General features: G+C 33.6%; 1 protein-coding gene across 10 annotated transcripts in view; it reads left to right on the top strand.

The window, feature by feature from the left end:
- SSBP2 (single stranded DNA binding protein 2) overlaps window positions 1-20,875 on the top strand; it is a 298,735-nt gene that overhangs the window by 213,083 nt on the left and 64,777 nt on the right. For all 10 annotated transcript variants that reach the window (XM_029215894.1, XM_029215891.1, XM_029215885.1 and 7 more), the window contains one exon: window positions 18,210-18,269. In XM_029215894.1, the coding sequence (XP_029071727.1) occupies window positions 18,210-18,269 (60 nt within the window). The remainder of the gene's footprint in view (window positions 1-18,209; window positions 18,270-20,875) is intronic.

Below are 20,875 nucleotides of genomic sequence, written 5' to 3'. Positions count from 1 at the left end.
AGTTGTGGGGGGAAAAAGTAAATAAAATCCAAATTGGCATCTAAAGATGAATTAGGCAAAGGAAGCAGAGAGATATGGAAAGAATATTCCAGGAAGAGGGAAAAAAATTTATGAAGACTCAGACAAGAAAGGAGAAAGACCAAATAATTCCCAAAAATCAGAGCTTAATTAGCTAAAGGGAGAATGGCTGGTGATGAGGCTCCAGAGTAACCTTGAGGAGCCTTGTAGGTTAGTTGAGTTTGAACTTGATCTTAAGGGCAGTAATAAGCTATTGAAGGACTTTAAGCAGGAAAGAGGCATGTTCATATTTGCGTTTATAGAAAAATCACTCCAGTTATAGGGTGTAGCGTGGATTGCAGAGGGACAGGTTTGAAAGTAGGGAGACTATTTAGGAGGCTATTACAGTAATCCAGGTGAGATTTGATGACAGGGACCACAAAATGAGGAGTAGGTTTGAGGTAGGACAGATGAAGAGGTTCCTGTGGGACCTCCAATTAGAGATATCCCTTAGGCTGATGAACATACAGGTTTGAAGCCTAAGACAGTGATCTAGGCTAGAGATAAAAATTGCAGGATTGTCATCATATCAAGGACCTGAATCCACAGGCGTAGATCGATTGTCCAGGGGGAAAGTACAGAATGAGAGAGTAAAGGGGTATTACACCTGGACTCGAAAAACACTGACCCTTGAAAGAAGAGCAAAAACAACAGAACCCATTAAAAAGACTGGTGCAGACTGTCAGCTGGTTGGCTGTGACAGTAGCTCAAGAAAGAGACTCTGTGGACCTACTTAAGAACAGTGGCAGCAGGACTGGGGAGGAAGAAGCTATGCCTAGTATGTTTGATAGGCCTTAGTTGATTAACCAAGTTAGGGGTAGAAGGGAAAGAGTTGGAGGAATCAAGCATGACTCTGAGGTTCCTACTTAAGGCCCCTGGAAAATTTTCACGTCTTAATCTATGTTAGGAAAGACAGTGGGTAGAAAAAGTTTTAGATATGTTTGAGCATGATAAATGTCATTCCTTTTTATCCAGGGCGACCATTCCAGCTAATCTTTTAAATACTTGTTTCCCCTATTCAGTAGGCTTAAGTATGGCCAGTCTCCCTAGAAATGCCTCTCAGAAATATTGGAAAGCTCAAGTCATCAAACGTTTGAAAAAGAAATAGTATGTTACCTTTGGTACGTATCATGATGAGATCAGGGTACTCAAATGTTTCCTAAATATCAATATCGGTTTCCTATCCTTCATCATGATTCTGACCACAATGCTTGTTGTTAATGAAGAGCAGCTACCTTCTATAAATAGAAATAGCACCATGATAATCATAATTCAAGTCCAAACGCCAGTTTCTAATCCAGTTCCATAGAGATAGTGATGTCCAAGAATTATCCAGAGTATGAAAATAGTTTTGAATCCCCATTCTTATTTGGGGATGGCTGGATGGGACTAGACCAGGAAAAGACTGAGCCTATTAGAATTTAATGAATAAAGGAAAGTAAAGCAAGAAGAATTTTAATTAACACATAAAGCTTCAACAGTTCTGAGCTCTACTCACTGTGTGATTCTACCCTAAGAAGTACATTGAAAACATTCTCCTAAATAGACAAACATTCTCGTTTTATCCCTGTTTACACTGCAGAACAAGCCCCCTCTTTTCCATTATAAGTATAGACTTAAATATATTACCAAGTGGAATTATTACAAACTCTAAATTTGTGAATTCATAACAACTGCATTTGAATAATAGCAATTAACTCAAACTCCAAAATAAATAGTTACGATTAATACCCCATACATTTAATAAGTCCATCCTGGAAGACGGTCTCTAGATTAGCATCTGTCAACCATGTTGATATCCGTCACATCTATTTGTGACAGATACCAGCATGGTTCAGACTTAAACCTTGACCTTTTTTAATTGAAATGGGAGTGCTTCTATTGTTGAGTAGGAGATCAAATTAAGTAAAATCAAGGGGAATAGCTGGACATGCAAAAGGAGGTGTCCGTTTAGTAAAATAAAGCCATTTGAAGTAAGACACATTTATTTACTTGGAGTCTTTTATCAAAGGAGTAATTTGTATAAGAAACCCTCTAAATTCTCAAAGTGACCTACCATGGAACTGGTGAATGACTTTAGAGCAACTTTCTTAAATTGAGGAGTGTTGCTACTGGGGTCAGTGGGAAGATAGTAGAAGTGGCCTTTGATCTAACTAGAGTTTGGCAATTTTGGTGGAAGAAAATACAGTACTGTGGTGTGGTGTGAATACACCTAACAGGTCCTCAGAACTAAGTCTATACTCTGACTCTCCTGTCCCTATGCTAGAGTATTATTCAAAAGTTTCATTGTATGCTAAGAAATTTGAATTATGCATTAAAAGCATCAACCTGCTGTATATTCATTCTCATAGCATTCTTACTAAAAGTCAGGCAAAATTTGATTCCTGTAGTTTTATCGAATAGGCAGCATTAATCCTTGAACCAATTAGATTTTCTTCACACTTATGTATAATAATCAAAATAGTTTAGTAAAATGCACTTATAAAACAAAGTTCTCATTCGTGTTTCTTAAAAAATAGACTATTAACTCTGTTGCTTTATAATTTTCTAGATTTGAGTAGTAAGAAATCTTCTCTTGTGAATTTAATATAACTTAAACTACGTTAAAGAAATGGGCATTTCTTATTTCAACCAAAAAAATCTGAGGGGAGTAAAAAAAATACTTTATTTTTTCCTTCTTTCTGCTCTTTACCACAAGAAAACTTTTAAGAAAACCATATCTTGTTTTTATCACTCTAATCAAACACATCTATAACTTTTATATAAAAACACAATGTAATCTTTTTAATAGGTCTAATGTAGATATCTTTGCCTATGTAACTAATGTGGGATATACTTGTAAATATTTAATTTTGAATTCTGTATAGCCTTTTGTTCATTTTTACCATGTATTATATTGTGTTTTGATTTTTATCTTAATACATTTGCTGTATTCTTAGTCACTGGATCTGTCTTCTTTACTGAGAACTGTTGAAAACTAATAATACATTGATGATGGATTGTAAATGTAAGGCTTTGACATGAATAAGATTATAAATACTTGTTGAAGATAAAGTATACCAAGTAATTTAGTTTCAGACTAGAGTGGCCATCCATATTTTAAAATCCAAATTGATCAAAACTCTGATATGGTGGGAAATATGTTGCAGCAGTTTCCTAAGTCACATTCTTTCTACAGGCAGTATGTTAGCAATGGTAAAGCGGTTTTGCCATCTAGTGGTGGTTTGCCGATGTCTCTACTTGTTTGGGTATATTTTCCAAAGGTTCTATTTTTAGCAAGACTGCACTGTAGCAAGCTGACCTAATGCTTTGACATAGTAATAATGTAATAAGAACAACAACAAAAAAAAAATACAAAGAAATCTCCCCTTTTCTCCATGGTACACTTATTGACTAGAAAAACTCAATATAAATGACATTCATAAAGCACCAAAGACAAAAACAAAGCTCAGGGTAATATAATATTCTTGATATTTTAAAAGAAAGAGAATCAAAAAGGAGAAAAACAATTATTTAATCTAACACTTGAAACTGAAAAGGAAAAAGACAAGAAGAAATGTTTTTACAAACCCTGGTTAAATGTTTCTGGAGGTAGATATTTATTTATTTTTGGACATAAGTCCTACATTTTGAAGATACCTTCATAACTAAGCATACTCCTCTTCCTATTCAGACTTTCACAAAACAACCTTTTATTATCAGTAGCACCTGTTTTACCCTATTATTTATAGATATAGTAGTTAAATAGTCTCCATTCCTTCTCAGTTTCCTTCTATTATTAATCTTTAAATTGTCTTCTCTCCCAATGGTATGCCTTTCCTCTTATCCCTCCTGATCATGTCTGTTTCAGAAGTTAGTATTAGGAAATACTCTAAGCCAGGAGAAACTCCCTTTTCTTCTCCCCAGAAGTTGTAGATACCATCTTTGACCTCAGATAACAAACCAAAAGATTAGTAAGTACATCATTTCTTAATTTGAATAAGTGGAATACTGAATATCTCAAGTTGAATTGACTTACTGAACTATAACATTTAACATTATTAATATATATAGTTTAAAATTCACACATTAAAAATAGTATTTCTCAGAATTAAATACACCAGGATTTGGAGAGTAGAGGTGGGGAAGGTTGCTTATTTGTCAAAGTTCAATAAATAAAACTGAAGTTTAATTTTCTTAAAAATGTAATTTTGAATCTTTAAAGAACAAAGATTCTGAATATTGAGAACAGAACAAGTCTTTCTCTAGTATAAAGATAAAAGCAGCCTAAAAAAATAAAGGTGCCTGACAGCTGCTGGCTTTGATAATGCTTTCCTGCAGTTGTGGTAATAGTTTTTCTGGCCTCAACTATTAGAACAAATTAAAACTGCTCAGCTTGAGTAACTAAGTAAGTTTTTTTTTTAAATCGCAGTTTCAAACAACTGAAGACCCTATAGCGGTGACTAGATGGACAACAAGCAAAGAAGAGGGTGTCGGGTTTAGACTCTTTACTTGGGTTTTTCAGTTAGAAGGGAATGAAATAGTTTCCTATTAGAAACCTTACTTTTGATGTTTATTTATCAAAATGGGTATTTATGAAAAAGTTAACTTGGCCATCCTAGACCAATATCTTATTTTTGAAAATTCTTCCCAGAATGCCTCTATTTTTATTATAGGTCCTTGGGAAACAAAAAAATGTATAGCAAATATCCAAAGGCAATTTATAACACAATCTTAGTTTTTTGTTTAACGTTGGTTACAGAAACAAAAACGGGCACCATTCTTTGGGGAATTAAAGGTAAGGAATGGATTATTAAATATAAATCAAATAGTAAATATATTGCAAATTTCCTATATAGGTCGGATAGATTTGCCTTAAGTATACATAAGGATACCTTTAGCTTTTTGAAAAATAGCTTATCAGACTTCCTTGGTGGTCCAGTGGTTAAGCACGGGTTCAATCCCTGGTAGGGGAACTGAGATCCCGCATGCCATGCCGTGCAGCCAAAAAGAAAAAGAAAACACCATGAAAAAAAAAAATATATATATATATATTAAAAAAATAAAAAATAGCTTATTGCTAGGTCGTGTTCTGGAATAATTTATCTTCTATCTATATCAGAGGTCAACAAACTTTTTCTGTAAAAAGCCAGATAGTAAATATTTTAGGATTTGAAGGCTTTGAGGTCACGCTACTCAACTCTGTTGTTGTAGTATAAAGGCAGCCGTAGACACTGTGTGCACTAAAGAGCATGGCTATTCCAGTAAAACATTATTTACAAAAACAAGTGGTGGACCACATTTAGCCATGAGCCATAATTTACCCACTCCTATTCTTTATGAAGATGGTCACCACTAGATGGCCTGTAAGAAATCCAAAGGGTAAAGACCAAGAACAGTGTTTCTCCAAGTGTATTCTTGTACTATTGTCAAGAGTCCCGGGGGTCATCTGCCTCCCAGTATATCAGGATTCTTGGTGGTGGGGTAATGGCAATGGAAATCCTTTGGTTTTTGTTGTTTGTTTTTTATTTTTAACAGATGAGTCTTACAAGCTAAAATTTGAGAACCACTGGCTCAGACTGCTGATGACATTCAGCAACAAATATTTATGGCCCCCTCCCACCACCCTGTGCTAGAGTTACTACAGTAAACAAGCTAAAGAGAAATCCTTACCCACATCCAACGTAGAGTCCACTATGGGAGACAGTCAGTAAACAAAATAAATAATTATTTTAAAATATATGATATGTTAGATTGTGATAAGGACTAGAGAGAAAAATGAAGCAGAAAAGGAAAATAGGCAGTGTTGAGGAAGTTCTGGATGGGGTGGCCACAGAAGGACTCATCAGGAAGATGCCATTTTAAGTAAAGACTTGAAGGAAGTGAGGGAACAAGCATCTGGTGTCTGAAGGAAGTGTTCTAGGCTGAGGGACAAGCAAGTATAAAGCCCTTGAGTTCAGTGCATGACCAGCTTTTTCCAGGGACAAAGAGAATGCCTGAGTAACTATAGTGGAGTGTCGGCTGGGGAGAGCAATTAGATATGAAGTCGTAGGCAGCAGAAAGCCACATCAAGTAGAATTTTGTAAGTCATTGTAGGGATTTGGGGTTTTGTTCTGAGTGGAGGGTTTTAGCAGGGTCTTTCTGGCTGTTATGTTGAGATTCATCTGTAGGAGGGAAAGGTGGAAGCAGGGAGACCAATTTGGATGTCACTGCAAAACTTTACAAGAGAATATTATGGCTCAAACATGGCTGGTAACAGTGGTGAGAAGTGACTGGATTCTAGATATATTTTGAAGTTAGAGCCAACAGATTTTGGCGATGGTTTGGATATGTGTTGTGAGAGGAAAAGACAAATCAAGGGTGACCGCAAGTCTTTTGGCCTGTTCAGCTGAAAGAACGGAGCTGACATTTACCCGTGTTATATAGGTAAAACTGCAAGAGGAGGTATGAGGGGACAATCAGAAGCTTAAGTTTAAACTTGTTAAGATTAAGATGGCTATTAGATATTCACGAGATGTCCAGTAGGGAGCACGGTATCAGATCTGGAGTTTTATGCTTGAGGCTTGGACTAGACGCATTTGGGAGTTATTAGCATACAGATAATATTGAAAGCTGTGAGCCTGGATGACATCACCCAGGTAATGAGTAGAGAGAGAGACAAGAAGCTCAAGGATCCCAGGGTTCTGTTTTTAAGAAGGCAGGAAGATGAGGAGGAACCAGCAAGAAGAATGGGAAGAAGGAGCACATGAGTTTGGAAGAAAACCAGGCAATGTGGGAGCCTGGAAGCCAAGAAGAAAAATGCAGGGAAGTGAGGAATGATAGCTGTGTCAAATGCTGCTGATGGTTCACATTAGTTGAGGACTGACAACTGACCACTGGACCTAACGAGGTGGTCACTGATGACTTTGATAAGGCCAGGTGGAGTGATGGGGGTGACAGCCGCATAAAAGTAAATTCATGATAAAGTAGGAAGAGAGAAATTGCAGACAACGAGTGTGTCCAACTCTTTCAGAGTTTCAAAGAGTTTTGCTGTAAAGGGAAAGTGAAGATGAGGCAGTAGCTGGAGAGAGAAGCTGGGGAGGTCAAAGAAATGCTGCTGGGAGTGAAGTGTTGGCTATTATAAACTGTTCATTCCTGCCAAGGGACAAAGAAAACTGCTCTGCTGACACCTGTGGACAGAGAGTATAGGCAATTGCCAGGTATAGGCAATTGCCAGGTGCCATCTATTATACCCAACAATCAGGTGTAAGACATAATGCCAAGGAATAGAGTAATCGGGTATTCTTTGTACACAGTAGGATGCTTATCAAGAAAGAGTAAAACAGAGTTACTTACTAAGAATGCCTGCAAATGTGACTACTACCTGTTTTCTGTCATTTTTATATTCTATAAATAATCTGACATTGCAGATACCTTTGACATCAGTAATATTTTCTCCACTCAAATTTGTCTTAGTTTTATTCTGTACATTTATTCTGTATCTATTTAAGACACGTGGTTCAAAATGCATCTTAATTGGAGATGGAGAAATCACTGTGCAATTTGAATTCTCTCATCTTGCTTATTTTCATACTTTTTGGCATTAGTCAAATTAGTAAGCTGTAGTTTCAAAACAGACTTTTGGGGCATTAATAATTTCTGTTAAAATCTGTTGAGTAGAAAAGATTATACAGTTCAGACTTGAGTAACTTTAGACTTCATGTTTGCAGGTAAGTAACCAAGTGAATATGAAGTGTAACATTTCATTTTAAAGAAAGTAAAAATATATATAATCTGCCACTTGTATCAGAGACCAAGCCCATAGGCAGGTTTCTTTAACAGATGTTATCGCTGCTTATGAATTTGAAAAGACTACTGCTTTATCAGTAGAAACTTACCTAGCATATCAAGATACCAGAAGGGTGCCAGAACAAAGTAGCTTTTTTTTTTTTTTTTTTTAACCTAATGGTACATTTAGGTAAATTAAAGTGCTTGTCTCCCACCCTCTCATCTAGAACAAGTTTATGTGGAAGCATGAATATAAAATAGGGAAAAGGTTGGGGAAGAGGGGAATGTTTTTGCATTCTTCAATGAAAAATTAAGAGTAGTTTTAAAAAATTATTGTTTTTACTTCTTTTTTTATTGAGTTAGCCCAATACTTTTCCTCAGTTATAAACCTCACGTATTGATTTTCATACCCATAGTGTTTTTTTTAATATACTACTAATGTGGGTTGATCTGTCCTTGTGACTTTAGTCAGTGATGGGAGGCAGCACAGAGCGAGATTCAGCTTACGCAGGACTCCAGCTACTTGTCCCACAGACACCAAAAGAAAAATAAAAGGGTCTGTGTGTATTTGTGAATATAAATTGATCTAAAACAAATCATTAAAGTTTTTTATAGAATGTTTTTCAAACTTCTGTAGTTGATTAGACCAGAAGGCAGCATAGTCCCCATTCACAATCCACAAGTCCATTGCCATGAGCCAGTATCTGATATATGGTAATGAAGGCTTGAGAAATAGTCTCATCTTTTTGAAAAGGCCCATAATAGAAATGAGCAATTTTAATGCTTAGACTAAATCCATATCAGAAGAATCAACCTGCTTATAACTCTGTGCTGAATTGGATTAGCCTTGCCAAAACAACATCTAGGAAACCTGATCTGTTCATACTTTACAGATATTTGATATGTGTTATTTTAATTGTTGTTGATGATAGAATATCTAAGATGTATGGAAGATAAGCTACATATTTATGCTTATCAGCAGAATTGCTAGCACAAGTATGTCATTTTGTGAGCTAAATTAGTTTAATACTAGTTGGAATTAAAATGTGTTAATCAAGAGTGTCTTATCCACTGGGGTGTCAGTAATGTCTGATGGAGATTTTCCTGAAAAACAGAAAAGAAACTGAACAAATTAAGATATATGAATTGTAAAGTAACTTTAACGAAATTCATTTGATGTATAATTTATGCTTCATTACTTTTCTATAGAAAACTTATGAAGCATCTCATGGAATTATAAAAATAAAAACATGTGAACAGTCCTACTGTATGAACGATGGCAGAAATGAATGTACAAGTCACAACACTTTTTGTGATGCTTTTTTCAAAATAATACTGTCAATATTATATATTATTGATAGCCATATGACTTCAACTCTTATCACAATTAAGGAAAAAAAGATTTACTTCTAAGTGAGATTTTGAATAGCAAAATAGAGAATAGAAATCTATGTAGGAGAATCATGTAAAGAGAACTGGACTAACTAAAAAACTGGACCCAGAATGAATAAAAAGTAATGTTTAATTTTTAAGAGAATGTTTATGCTTGGGGTAAAATCTCATAGTGAACATATTTTTATTACCTTTACAAGACTATAAATAATTATAATCTTCCATATTTATCATTTAAAAAAATTATGTTCAAGAGAAGTTTTTCCCTTGAAAGATTCTGTCATAATTTTTATGACACAGAATTGTGTATTATTCCCTGTGTCTGCCTAAAACAGTATGTGAAAAATATCAGAAGAAAGATTATATCTGTCTAAAATCATATCTGCACAGGATCAAGAAAGGTAGATATTTGATCTTTATGTAATTAATATAATTACTGAAGATAACCGATATTTTTCCTAGCTATGTATCACTTTGTATCTTGTGTTTTTGCCTAAATGTTGATGGAAGTAAATTACTTTTTAGCAAATAACCATTTTTTCTTACAGATTTTTAGACTAAAGATGGTTATGTGGTAAAGACAATATGATGTTACTCAAATGCTGAGCCTCTTAATGGAAAGAAAATATGTAAGCTAAAACATGTTTCTGAGACCTGAGGATTATGGCTCTTTGAATGTATTTAAATCTAAGAAGACCAGGGTCTCATGTGTACACCTGGCACTATATTAGACAAACAGTTGAAATGCCCTGCTATATTGAATTACTGACAGTTCTCATGGCTGGCCTCTGCTTTAGAAAAAAATTGGGAAGTTATCATACTTTTTTTTTCTCCAAATCATACATAAATTAACCTGACATCCTTCTATACCAAAAAGTGGTTATTAAATACTGTTACTTTGTAAAACTGCCTAAGAATCACTATTTTCAACCCTGACGCCTCAGAAATAGAGAAACCTGAAAGCAGTAGGAGAGAGTACAAGACCTTCTTAGTCATCTAAATCATAAATTCTCTCATATGTTGTTGATGTAGATATTGTAATTATAACTCAGTATCATCTTGGGATCTCCAACACTTTGTTCTTTACCTACTTTTATTAGGTCCTCTAGAACAGGGGTCACCAACCCCCAGGGAACCGGGCCACACAGCAGGAGGTGAGCCACGGGTGAGCAAACGAAGCTTCATCTGTATTTACAGCCACTCCCCATCTCTCTCATTACCGCCTGAGCTCCGCCCCCTGTCAGGTCAGCAGTGGCATTAGATTCTCATAGGAGTGTGAACCCTACTGTGAACTGTGCATGCGAGGGATCTAGTTTGCATGCTCCTTGTGAGAATCTAATGCCTGATGATCTGAGGTGGAACTGAGGCAGTGATGCTGGCACTGGGGAGTGGATGCAAATACAGATTATCATTAGCAGAGAGGTTTGACTGCACAGAGCCCATAATAAATCAGTTGCTTGCAGACTCATATCAAAACCTCATCAGTGAGTGGCAAGTGAAAACAAGCTCAGGGCTCCCACTGATTCTGCATTATGGTGACTTGTATAATTACTTCATTATATATTACAATGTAATAATAATAGAAATAAAGTGCACAGTAAATGTAATGCCCTTGAACCATCCCGAAACCATCCTTCTACCCCCCCAACTCCCCCCACCCCCTGGTCCTTGGAAAAATTGTCTTCCATGAAACTGGTCCCTGCTGCCAAAAAGGTTGGAGACTGCTGCTCTAGAAGACATAATTTATCCTATATAAGCAAGCTGAATTTTCCCCTCTATACGTATAAGCATTTTCTCATTAGACAACCAGATACACTATGCCAGAACTGTGCCTTACCCTTTGCAATATCAATAGATGCTACCTATTTTTAACAAGACACATAAATTGGCCAGGTGAGATTTTATACAAGAGAACCAAACTTTATTACACCTTTTGCTGGTTTATAGGGTCTTCCATCAATGTTGTTCACTCACTCAATCAATGACCCAGCTATGGAAACAGCCAAGTATTTATTGAATGCGACTCTGTACATTCTCTCTTAGAATGTGCTAACTGCTTCCTTCCCTTCCTCCAGAACCTTATTACAAGTTGTCACATTATAATGAACAGCTTGATTACAATGATAATACTCTTCTAATAATACCACATCCATGTACCACCACTCCTAACCCATCTTCTATTCCCTTCCGGTATTTGACTTAAAAACAAAAATAAATGAACTAAAGACAACATATATTATCAAAACTCTACCAAAAATATTCAAGAAGAGAGAGATAGAGCTTACTAAATTTATTTTATATTTCAGTTGTTGAATTTCTTTTCATCTGGTGAATCACGAGCACATGCTACTTAGTGTTTTATGTGCAAATTAACTTGATTACCTGAAATACCACTGTCTTTTCAGCTTTTCATGGTTGTGTGGTAACAAAGGTAAAGAATTCTACATTAAGCGAATGGTTGCAAGGTTGCTGGGGGTGCCTAGGAGGAAATGCCAAGTCAGGCAATTTATTTATGGTCAGTTAGTCATAAGAATGAAGTATGTGTACCTGCCTTTATTCTATAAAGGTATTACTATAGTCGGATGTTATATAGCTCTAAGAAAACTAAAGTGGCAGTTAAGGAATTTGGTCTTTGGTTTTCTTTTACATAAAATAAGGAGGTTGACCTAGTTAACTCTACAAACTTTTTGCTGTAAAATGTGTCAAAAAGGTATATTGGAATAAAATTCTATAAGTCAGATTTTATTATAATTGTACAATACAGAACTTGTAAAAACTTCACTTGAGTAGTTTTGTGAAGTCATTTTTTTAAGTGTGTATATTTTTTAGACTGTTTTGTAAGTTCATGTTTTCTCAAACTTGGTAATTCTGTATTTCTATGTCATTTAAAAACTACTATTTTTTCAAAAATAGAAGCAAATTTCACAAAAATAGTTTTGTACTCGAAAAAGTTCAGTTACTTTAAATTGTAGAACATATCTCAGACTTCTAAATTTTCAGAATTGTAAACTGTCCTAATTGTTACATTTGTTCATTCTAAAGAACTTAGTATTATTCTTTTCATCATTGATTTGTTCTAAATTGTGCTCATAAAATAAAATGTATATAGAAAATGCTTAAGTATAAAATTGGCATTTTAAAGAATATTTTACTTTTTAGTGATTTTAAATTTTCTTTATTATCAACCTGCTCTTAAAGACCAAGATTTAAAGAGTTTCTAAAGCCATGTTGAAATCTTTAAAATAAGATATAGGGTGATTTATACACTGCTGCCATCAATTTTAAGGATTCTTAGAAATATCAGTTTTATTTTATGGATTGATTACCATGACATTAAGGTACTTGTTCTGATCTGGTTTCATGTCCTTTCCTCTGAAGTGGGTTCCCTTCATATCAAGGCACACATTACACTGCAGTGTGCTGAATCCTCTATGAGAATAGTGTGACAAAGTGCTCAGGAAATGGAGGGAAAGGAGCCTATAGAGACTCCTTAAAGAGGAAGTGACATTCCGGCCCCTGGAGGCTTAGTAGACGTTTACTTGGCATAGAAAGGAGAATACTGAGTTATCTCAAGAAAAATTGTGGTATTGATAAATCATATTTATGCTTTCTGGAAACTATTAAAATGTTAGAAAATATTAGTAAAGTTAACATTTGAGCAATGTGTCATTTAAGATGTACAGTTTGATCATATATATATGTGAAAAGAAGTTAGGGCTTTAAATGGTTCTTATCACCTGTAATTTCAGAATGGGTAAATTATTTATAAAATAATTCCATTGGTGGGGTCTGGGATCTTCAGAGAAGGAAAGATGAGAAAGAACTTCTTCCTTCTAAATCTTAGAGAATTGAGATAAAGCACTAACAGTTTACGAAGATGAAATAAGAAGAGGGAGACTACTACTTTCCACTAGCAGAAATGGCAAAGAATAAAGGAAAATCTCTCTTTTAGGAAAGCAGAAGTTTAATATTTCATGAATAATTCTTGATATAATGGAAAAAAAATAATCCTTTAAGACTGAATGATGTTCATTCTGAAATAAATTATGATTCTAAATGAGTGTGATTTTTTTCTCTAAAAGACTCCTTGGAGGAAATGGGCTGGACATTTAGTTTATATTTCTATTAGAGTTTTTTTCCTTTCATTTAGTCATCAAATATTTATTGATTTTCTGGCTTTGTATACGTTTTTATTGCTTGCACTTTGGTTTATCCCATTCATTCTAAGTAGATAACTGAAACATGTAGAAATGAGAATTTATACCTATAAATGTATTTCCATATGTCAGGGTACTAACTGTGCTACTCATTTTATCTTGTGTATTATAAAGAGCCTTTGTCCATGAGTTTTGCCCAATTTGGAAAACTTTTTTAAAAGCCTAGCCTTGATTTTTAGTCATTCATAGCACTACATGTTCTGTCAAGTAGGGATGATGTAATATGACTTCTGAGGGAAGGCACCAGATTGAAATATTATTTTCTTTGGGTTTTCATTGATATTTGCCATTTGGTGAAGAGAATGTTTTATTTCTTCCAGATTAGTGGACTGTAGAAAATAGTTTTTCCAGAGCATTGTTTCTCCTATTAATTACAAGACTGTGAACCTTGAAAAATCCTAAGCAGAGGGCAGTGATCTTCATCTGCTCTGTTCACCGATATGTCCCACCATCTAGAACAGTGCCTTTGTGGGTGCTTAATAAATATTTGTTGAATGAACAAATCTCTAGCATGCCTTTTAATCAGTAAGTGCAGCTTTTTTATTCTGTTGGCCTTTGATCTGAACAAAGGGCATCATTGTTTGTTGGAGTATTTTTTTTCTTTACCTAAGTTTTTCTTTTTCTCTGGAAAGCATGGGAATAAGCTTCTCTAGCTCCTTGATAAAGATAGCTTGTGCCTTAGGAACATAGACTGATATCACCCACACACACTTCAAATATTTATAGCTATTTACAGTATGCTAATCTTTATACTTAAGGGTAATGCTGGAAATAATTAACATGGAATCATGGGTTTGTTTTTTTTTTTTAAAGAATCAAGTATTATTCTTTATTATACCAATTGACCACTATGTGGATGCAGATTCAAAATTAGGAAATAATACAAATTAGTATAAACTATATTTTAAATGGCCTTTTATGAAATATTAAAAAGAAGTAAAAATATTCCAAGTAACTGGAAATTGTAGAGTTAAACTACCTATTCTACTAGCATTAATATTTTTTTGTTTTTGTTTTTTTATTTTTTTCACACACGTACTGTATTTTATTTTTACAAGAGATAAATAAACTGACACCAAGCATTGTAAATGGATGACCACAACAAAACCAACAATGATTGCAATTACCAAACACGAAACACACTCATACCATGTCATAATATTGACATTCAGTATCATGGGGGTTTTAAATTATTATTTCCCAAGAGACTGCTGAGATCATCTTGTCCAACTCTCTCATTTTAAGGTTGGGAAAACTAAAGCCCTGAAAGGTTTTTAATTTAGGGTCCCTCTGCTAATTAGTGGTGGTGCAAAAACTAGAATCCAGGCCTTTGACTCCCAGTCAAATGTTTTGTCCACACACATTATAAATAACTTTTTAGCCCATTTTTCAAGGGGAAGGCTTTTTCCATTTAAAATATTGATTCATCATTCTGACACCCTCAAGCACATATTTTGATGCCCAAACTATTAAAAAAATTTTCCCCAAATATTAAGAGTAAGCGTACTTCATAGCTAAGGGCTCTTTTGAGGAGCCTGTTCTTCCCAGGTTATCAACGCAGAGAGTACTGAAGGTCTGTCAATAGATGTACTTTATAATATCAGTAAGTATACTTTATAATATCAGTATGTAATCTCTTAGATTAGCATTTTACCATAAAAGAATTTAAACATGTTGTAATACCTTAAATTATATTTGAAAGGAAATTGACTTCTGAATAGTGAAATACAGAATATTAGTAGAATATTCTCATTTGCTAACATGAAAACTCTTTTGGGTTCTGTTGCTGTCTATACCTCAACAAGTAGGCAGCTGAGGACCTAGGTGGTTAAGAAGATATCTTAAGAATCAATCTGAATATTAAGAGCTTATAACAGCACTAATTTGATATTAAAATGCTTTAACCATAATAATGTTTATATTTTAGGGAAAAGTAGTAGTTTTTTATCTAAACTAACTAGATTTTTGTTATTTTTTGCTTTAATTGTATAGCTATAGATTGATAAACAGAAGTGGTTTTCTTTCTTTTTTTTTGGCTAAAAAAAATTCTGAACTTCGGGAGGAGGGCATACAAGAGGAAATAAATTAAAAAGAGACTCTTTCTCTCTCGCAATCTTATTCCATAGGGGACTACAGGTTCGCAACTACCACATGCACTGCCTCTCCCTCTTAGTAGTCCCTTGATGGGGCCTCATGGTCAGATAGGAGAATACAACAGTCCTGTTAAAATACATTTATTCACAATGCCATTGATTAGAGAAAATTTTTCTCTTTTCAAATAGTCCATTTATATTAACACTATTACGTTATTTTACATTCAGAGGAACATACAAATCTCAAGTGCCCTGTTTCAAATAAGGTACATTTCAAGGTTATCAGTATTTAGTAGTGTTTTAACACTTTCTACCTTGTATTCCATTTTGAAGTGATTTTATTATAGACAGGAATTATTAGTAACCTATTTTTATGTCTCCATGTCTCAAACACTAAATTGATATTGTACTTGGGCTTAGTGACTATGTCGTAAAACATCACTTTGTGAAAGAAAGGCAACCATTCCAAAATCGATGACACGATATTTAATTATTAAATTTTTTAAGTGAGTCCAGAATTTATAAGACAGTTTCATAAACGAAATTAGGTGGTTAGAAAAGTAGCAGAGGGAGTGTGAGTTTGGGGATGAGCTTCCCAGTTGACAGTATAGTTAACTAATTAATCCAATTTAGAGTAGAGCTTCAGAAATGATGAGAGTCAACTTTAACCAAATGTGTGAAAACTAAACATTTTTTAAATGTTTAAACTGGAAAATCCACTTAAGTTTTATCAGCTGAAGGTGACACTATTACCTGAATAATCTACTGTTTCTGTCCATTTAAAATGATCTCCTAGGAATATGTTAACATATAAGAACACAGCAAGTAAAAACTCAAATTGTTTAATTCTAAAGTTCTTCTTGTTGGTTTGTCAGACCCTCCAAAAGATATTATAGAAAAGTCTATAGCACATAAATTTGCTAGAATTTTATTTTTCAGCTGCTGCTTTTAAAATAGCCCTAGAACTGCAGGCCTAATTTCTAAAAATATTTTTAGAAAATTCATTATAAATGTGGAATTTAATTATGTAAAGTACTATAGATTTGGCTTGCCCAAGCCTTTGGTAAATTGATTCTTAATTTATATTAATTCATTCTTAATATTTTACTTAATATTCAACCCTTTAGAGTTGATAATTTGCTTATATTACATGTAATTATGTATTATAATTAAACAAAATTATATTTTTCTATAAAAATGGAATTTTGAATAATTTTAGGAATAAACTTAAAAATAAAAATTGTGCCCAAATCTGAGTGACCAAAAATATTCTCCTTCCACTCATCATTGGACAATCACTAAAATGATACTTTTAGCATATTTTTCAGACAGTTTCAGGACTGACAGAATCAGCACATCTTAGCAGCCTCTGATTCATCTAACAAGATAAATTGACTTGAGTTTTAATATAAGGCCATTTGTTTTCCTCTGGACTTCTGGAGGAGGGCATACAAGAGGAAATAAATTTAAAATATAACATATACACACTACTATATATAAAACAGATAAACAACCAGGACTTGCTGTATAGCACAGGGAACTATATTCAATATTTTGTAATAACCTATAATGGAAAATTATATGAAAAAGAATAGTGGGAGGGAGGGAGACGCAAGAGGGAAGAGATATGAGAACATATGTATATATATAACTGATTCACTTTGTTATAAAGCAGAAACTAACACACCATTGTAAAGCAATTATACTCCAATAAAGATGTAAAAAAAAAATAGATAACTAATACGGACTTACTGTATAGCACAAGGACTCTACTAAATACGCTGTAATGGGCTATATAGGAAAAGAATCTTAAAAAAGGGTGGATATATGTGTATGTATAACAGATTCACTTTGCTGTGCATCTGAAACTAACACAACATTGTAAATCAACTATACTCCAATAAAAATTTAAAAAAAAGAATATATATATATGTGTCTATATGTATATATATATATGTCTGTGTGTGTATATGTGTATATATAATGGAATCACTTTGCTGTACACCTGAAACTAATGCAACATTGTTAATTAACTATACTTCAATAAAAAATGGTTATTTAAAAAAGTACACACCTCATAGTCTGCTAGGCTCAAAATATGCAAAGAAATTTCAATTTTAAAATTTATAATCGATTTTGAATAATAACAAACTCTTAATGAAAGGAAGCCAAAGCTCTCCTAACCACAAATGTCCCTTGGAAAAGAAATTTCTTTACCATTTTAAACGGAACTACAAAAGAAAAGATGAAGAAATTTGGCAACTTTAAAATTATTAGAGGAAAATTATAACCGAATTGGGTAATTCAGTCAAAATTATTAGAGGAAAGTGATAACTGAATTGGGTAATTCAGAATCCAGTTTGTATAATAATGTAGCCAGTGATCCTCTTCCTGAAGTCTTTACTAAGATTCAATTGCCTAAATTTCTTAGTCTTACTTTTTGCCAATTAGATAGCATTAAAATTTTTTTTTGCTAGTTACTTTAGTCATGTTCGATTTTTTTATGATTTCTTTGGAATTTTTCCAGATATTCTACAAAATAAAAAATAGGATGGTAATTTTTCTTAAAAGCTTTTATTCTACTGAAATCAGCCACATAAGTAAATTTATGTTTTGTATAATTCAAAAATTCTTAAAAGCAGTTTATTTTCAGATCTGTATTTTACATTGTTTTTTTGTTTATTTGTTTGTTTTACTTCAATAGCCTTTTATGTCACCTCGGTACCCTGGAGGTCCAAGGCCCCCACTGAGGATACCTAACCAGGTAAGATTTGTGTGTGCTATTTAAGTTTGGTGGTTTTTTGTTGTTGTTTTTTTTTAAGAGTCAATAAAGATCTTGAAAATGTCACATATATTTCTCTCCTATAAAAATATTAAATTATTCTTCATCCCATTTTATGCTACTTCTAGTGATGTATAACCTACATTAAGGGTTGGCAAACTATAGCCCATAGTTTGGCTGACTTTTTGTAAATAAAATTTTATTGGAACGCTGCCACATTCATTCATTTATGTATTGTCTATGGCTTCTTTTACACTGCAATAGCAGATTTGAGTGATCATGATGGAGACCATAGGTGGCCTGCAACCCTGAAATATTTACTGTCTAGATCTTAACAGAAAAAAGTTTGCTGACCCTTGGAGTCTACCATATACTTTGAAGCTACCTTTCAAAATATATATAATTTTGGTAAATGCAGATTATACTGTGAAGGATGGCAATAAAATTTTCTATGAACATACTTAAGCTTATTTTTATATTATATAGTTACAATAACATGGCTGTAACATACCAATTTTGCCCAATTATAGTGGCATATCAAGCATATAATTAGCTGCTTCTAGAAGGGTTAGATCTATTAATAGTTAACAATAGATCATCCAACTATCTTTATCTACAAGAGCTCTGCGATTTCACAGACTTTCGTCCTCAGATGGTTTATCAATAACATAAATATTTATTTGCTAAAGAGAATAAAGCACAATTTTTACTTGCAGGTAGCTTATAGTTTAGGTTTAGAATAGAGACAATGTGCATGTGTGTGTGTATATATATACATATATAAGTAACACAAGAAGAAATTAAATGCTTAACCACATGGAATATTAATGTCAAGATGATTGTTTTGTCACTTTCTTTGTTTTTGTATACATCATTTTCCCAGATTTAAAGTAAACCCTGGTTTATTATTTTTATCACAATAAAACCTTTTTCATTTTTTTAAAATTTCCACTTCCTTCCTGACCAAAAAATGGAACAAGAAAGCTGTGCTTACTTTGATAGCACATTTGATAGAAATGGAGTTTTCCTTCTCCTCTCCTAACTCTTACCGAAATTATGCAGTGTCCTTGAAGTGTCCCAATTGCTGGTGTTCTCTGCTTCTAATGCACAGCAAAGAGTGCCAGCACCCACATCCACCCCCAGGGGAGAACTCTAAGCAAGCAGCAGTGCTGGATCATCTCATGGTTACAGGGCTAGAAGTCCTCACATTAGCAGCTGGAGGAGTTTTCTCCTTCAGACTGAAAATGCATTCGGTACATAGGGCCAGGGAAACATGGCATGAAATAGGAAAAAGAAGTGCACGGATGCCAAGGGTTTCAACATATGGGAGTTTTATTTTCTCTGTGGGTGAACCTATATGTATTGACAGTCAGATCTACTTATAGGTGCCTGAGTCTTTTAAATTTCCTTTTCTAAGGACAGAAAGTTGTATCTTTCACTGCAGTCTTCATGGTGTTTCAGACATTCCATTCATAGCTTTATGTATTTCGTAGATGTAAGAGGTTTGTGAAAATCTCCATTAGGGAAATGTGAATTTCTTGTACAAGCATGTGAGAATTTTTCTGATTCCATTTATTGCATATGAATAATGAAAATCTCATAGAGTTATTGTAATTGCATCCATTTGACAGTGTTGAAATGCCTGCTATGTATAAGATACTAAGTTCCACACCTAAAGAAATTGACAAAATGAAAGACACTTTTAGGAAGAATGGGTTAGTGGTAGAAATGTGGAATTGTAAATCTAGGTTGTTTGAAAAATTTTTTAAGAACAACAACCTTTGGATTTTTAAGAGGCAATTAAAAAGTTAAAGGTAATAAAGAGTTATGATACAGGTTCTTTTTCCTCAAGACTTTTAAACAGTCTTTACCTAAGTATATTTTAAAACAATTGTACTCTTCTATGAGTGGCCCTTTTTTGCCCCCCCCATATATAGTTAAGCTTCATTAATCCAAACATCTGTCTTTCAAATTTATAATAATTTACATTTATACTATTTTTTAAAGAATTTTGAGCAAACTGTTAAACATTTCCTAAAACAATGTTTACACTATTAACTATTTAGTAGCATGACCTTTTCAAACAACAAAACATTTCTTCAATTTCATTATGTAGTCATTAAAGTAGAATTGGAAAAGCTATTTTTGTGATTAATTGGAATGATGTATATAAAAACAAATGTTAAAGTTTTTATTTAGTCTATTTTAAATGATCATAAACTAATAAAATTTTCTTTTATTGGTATATTGTATCTAAGAAAATAAAAAGTATGCTATTAACTTCTTCAGTGGTGTTGACTAGTCATTTTGAATATGTAAAAGACAATCCTTTAATAAACAGCTTCTCCAGAATTTATAATTACTAATGATTAGACTATAATTTTTAAGTACTTCTGATTTGGTTTTCATGGGTCTGAACTAAATCCACAGTGGCTTACTTACACTGTTTATATATTTATGGACTGGGTATTTGGGACATGGTATCAAATCACTATGCCCAAAAAATGCAAGAAAGGGTAATAGTATCTAAAATTATGAAAGCAAAGTAAAATTACAAAAATCTGCAATGTTGCAAAGAATAAATATCT

The sequence above is a fragment of the Monodon monoceros genome, unplaced genomic scaffold, assembly GCF_005190385.1.
Source record: "Monodon monoceros isolate NGI ecotype Baffin Bay Population unplaced genomic scaffold, NGI_Narwhal_1 Super_Scaffold_12, whole genome shotgun sequence".
Lineage (NCBI taxonomy): Eukaryota > Metazoa > Chordata > Mammalia > Artiodactyla > Monodontidae > Monodon > Monodon monoceros.
Note: the sequence above shows the minus strand (reverse complement) of the source record. Positions and strands in the feature narration are given on the sequence as shown.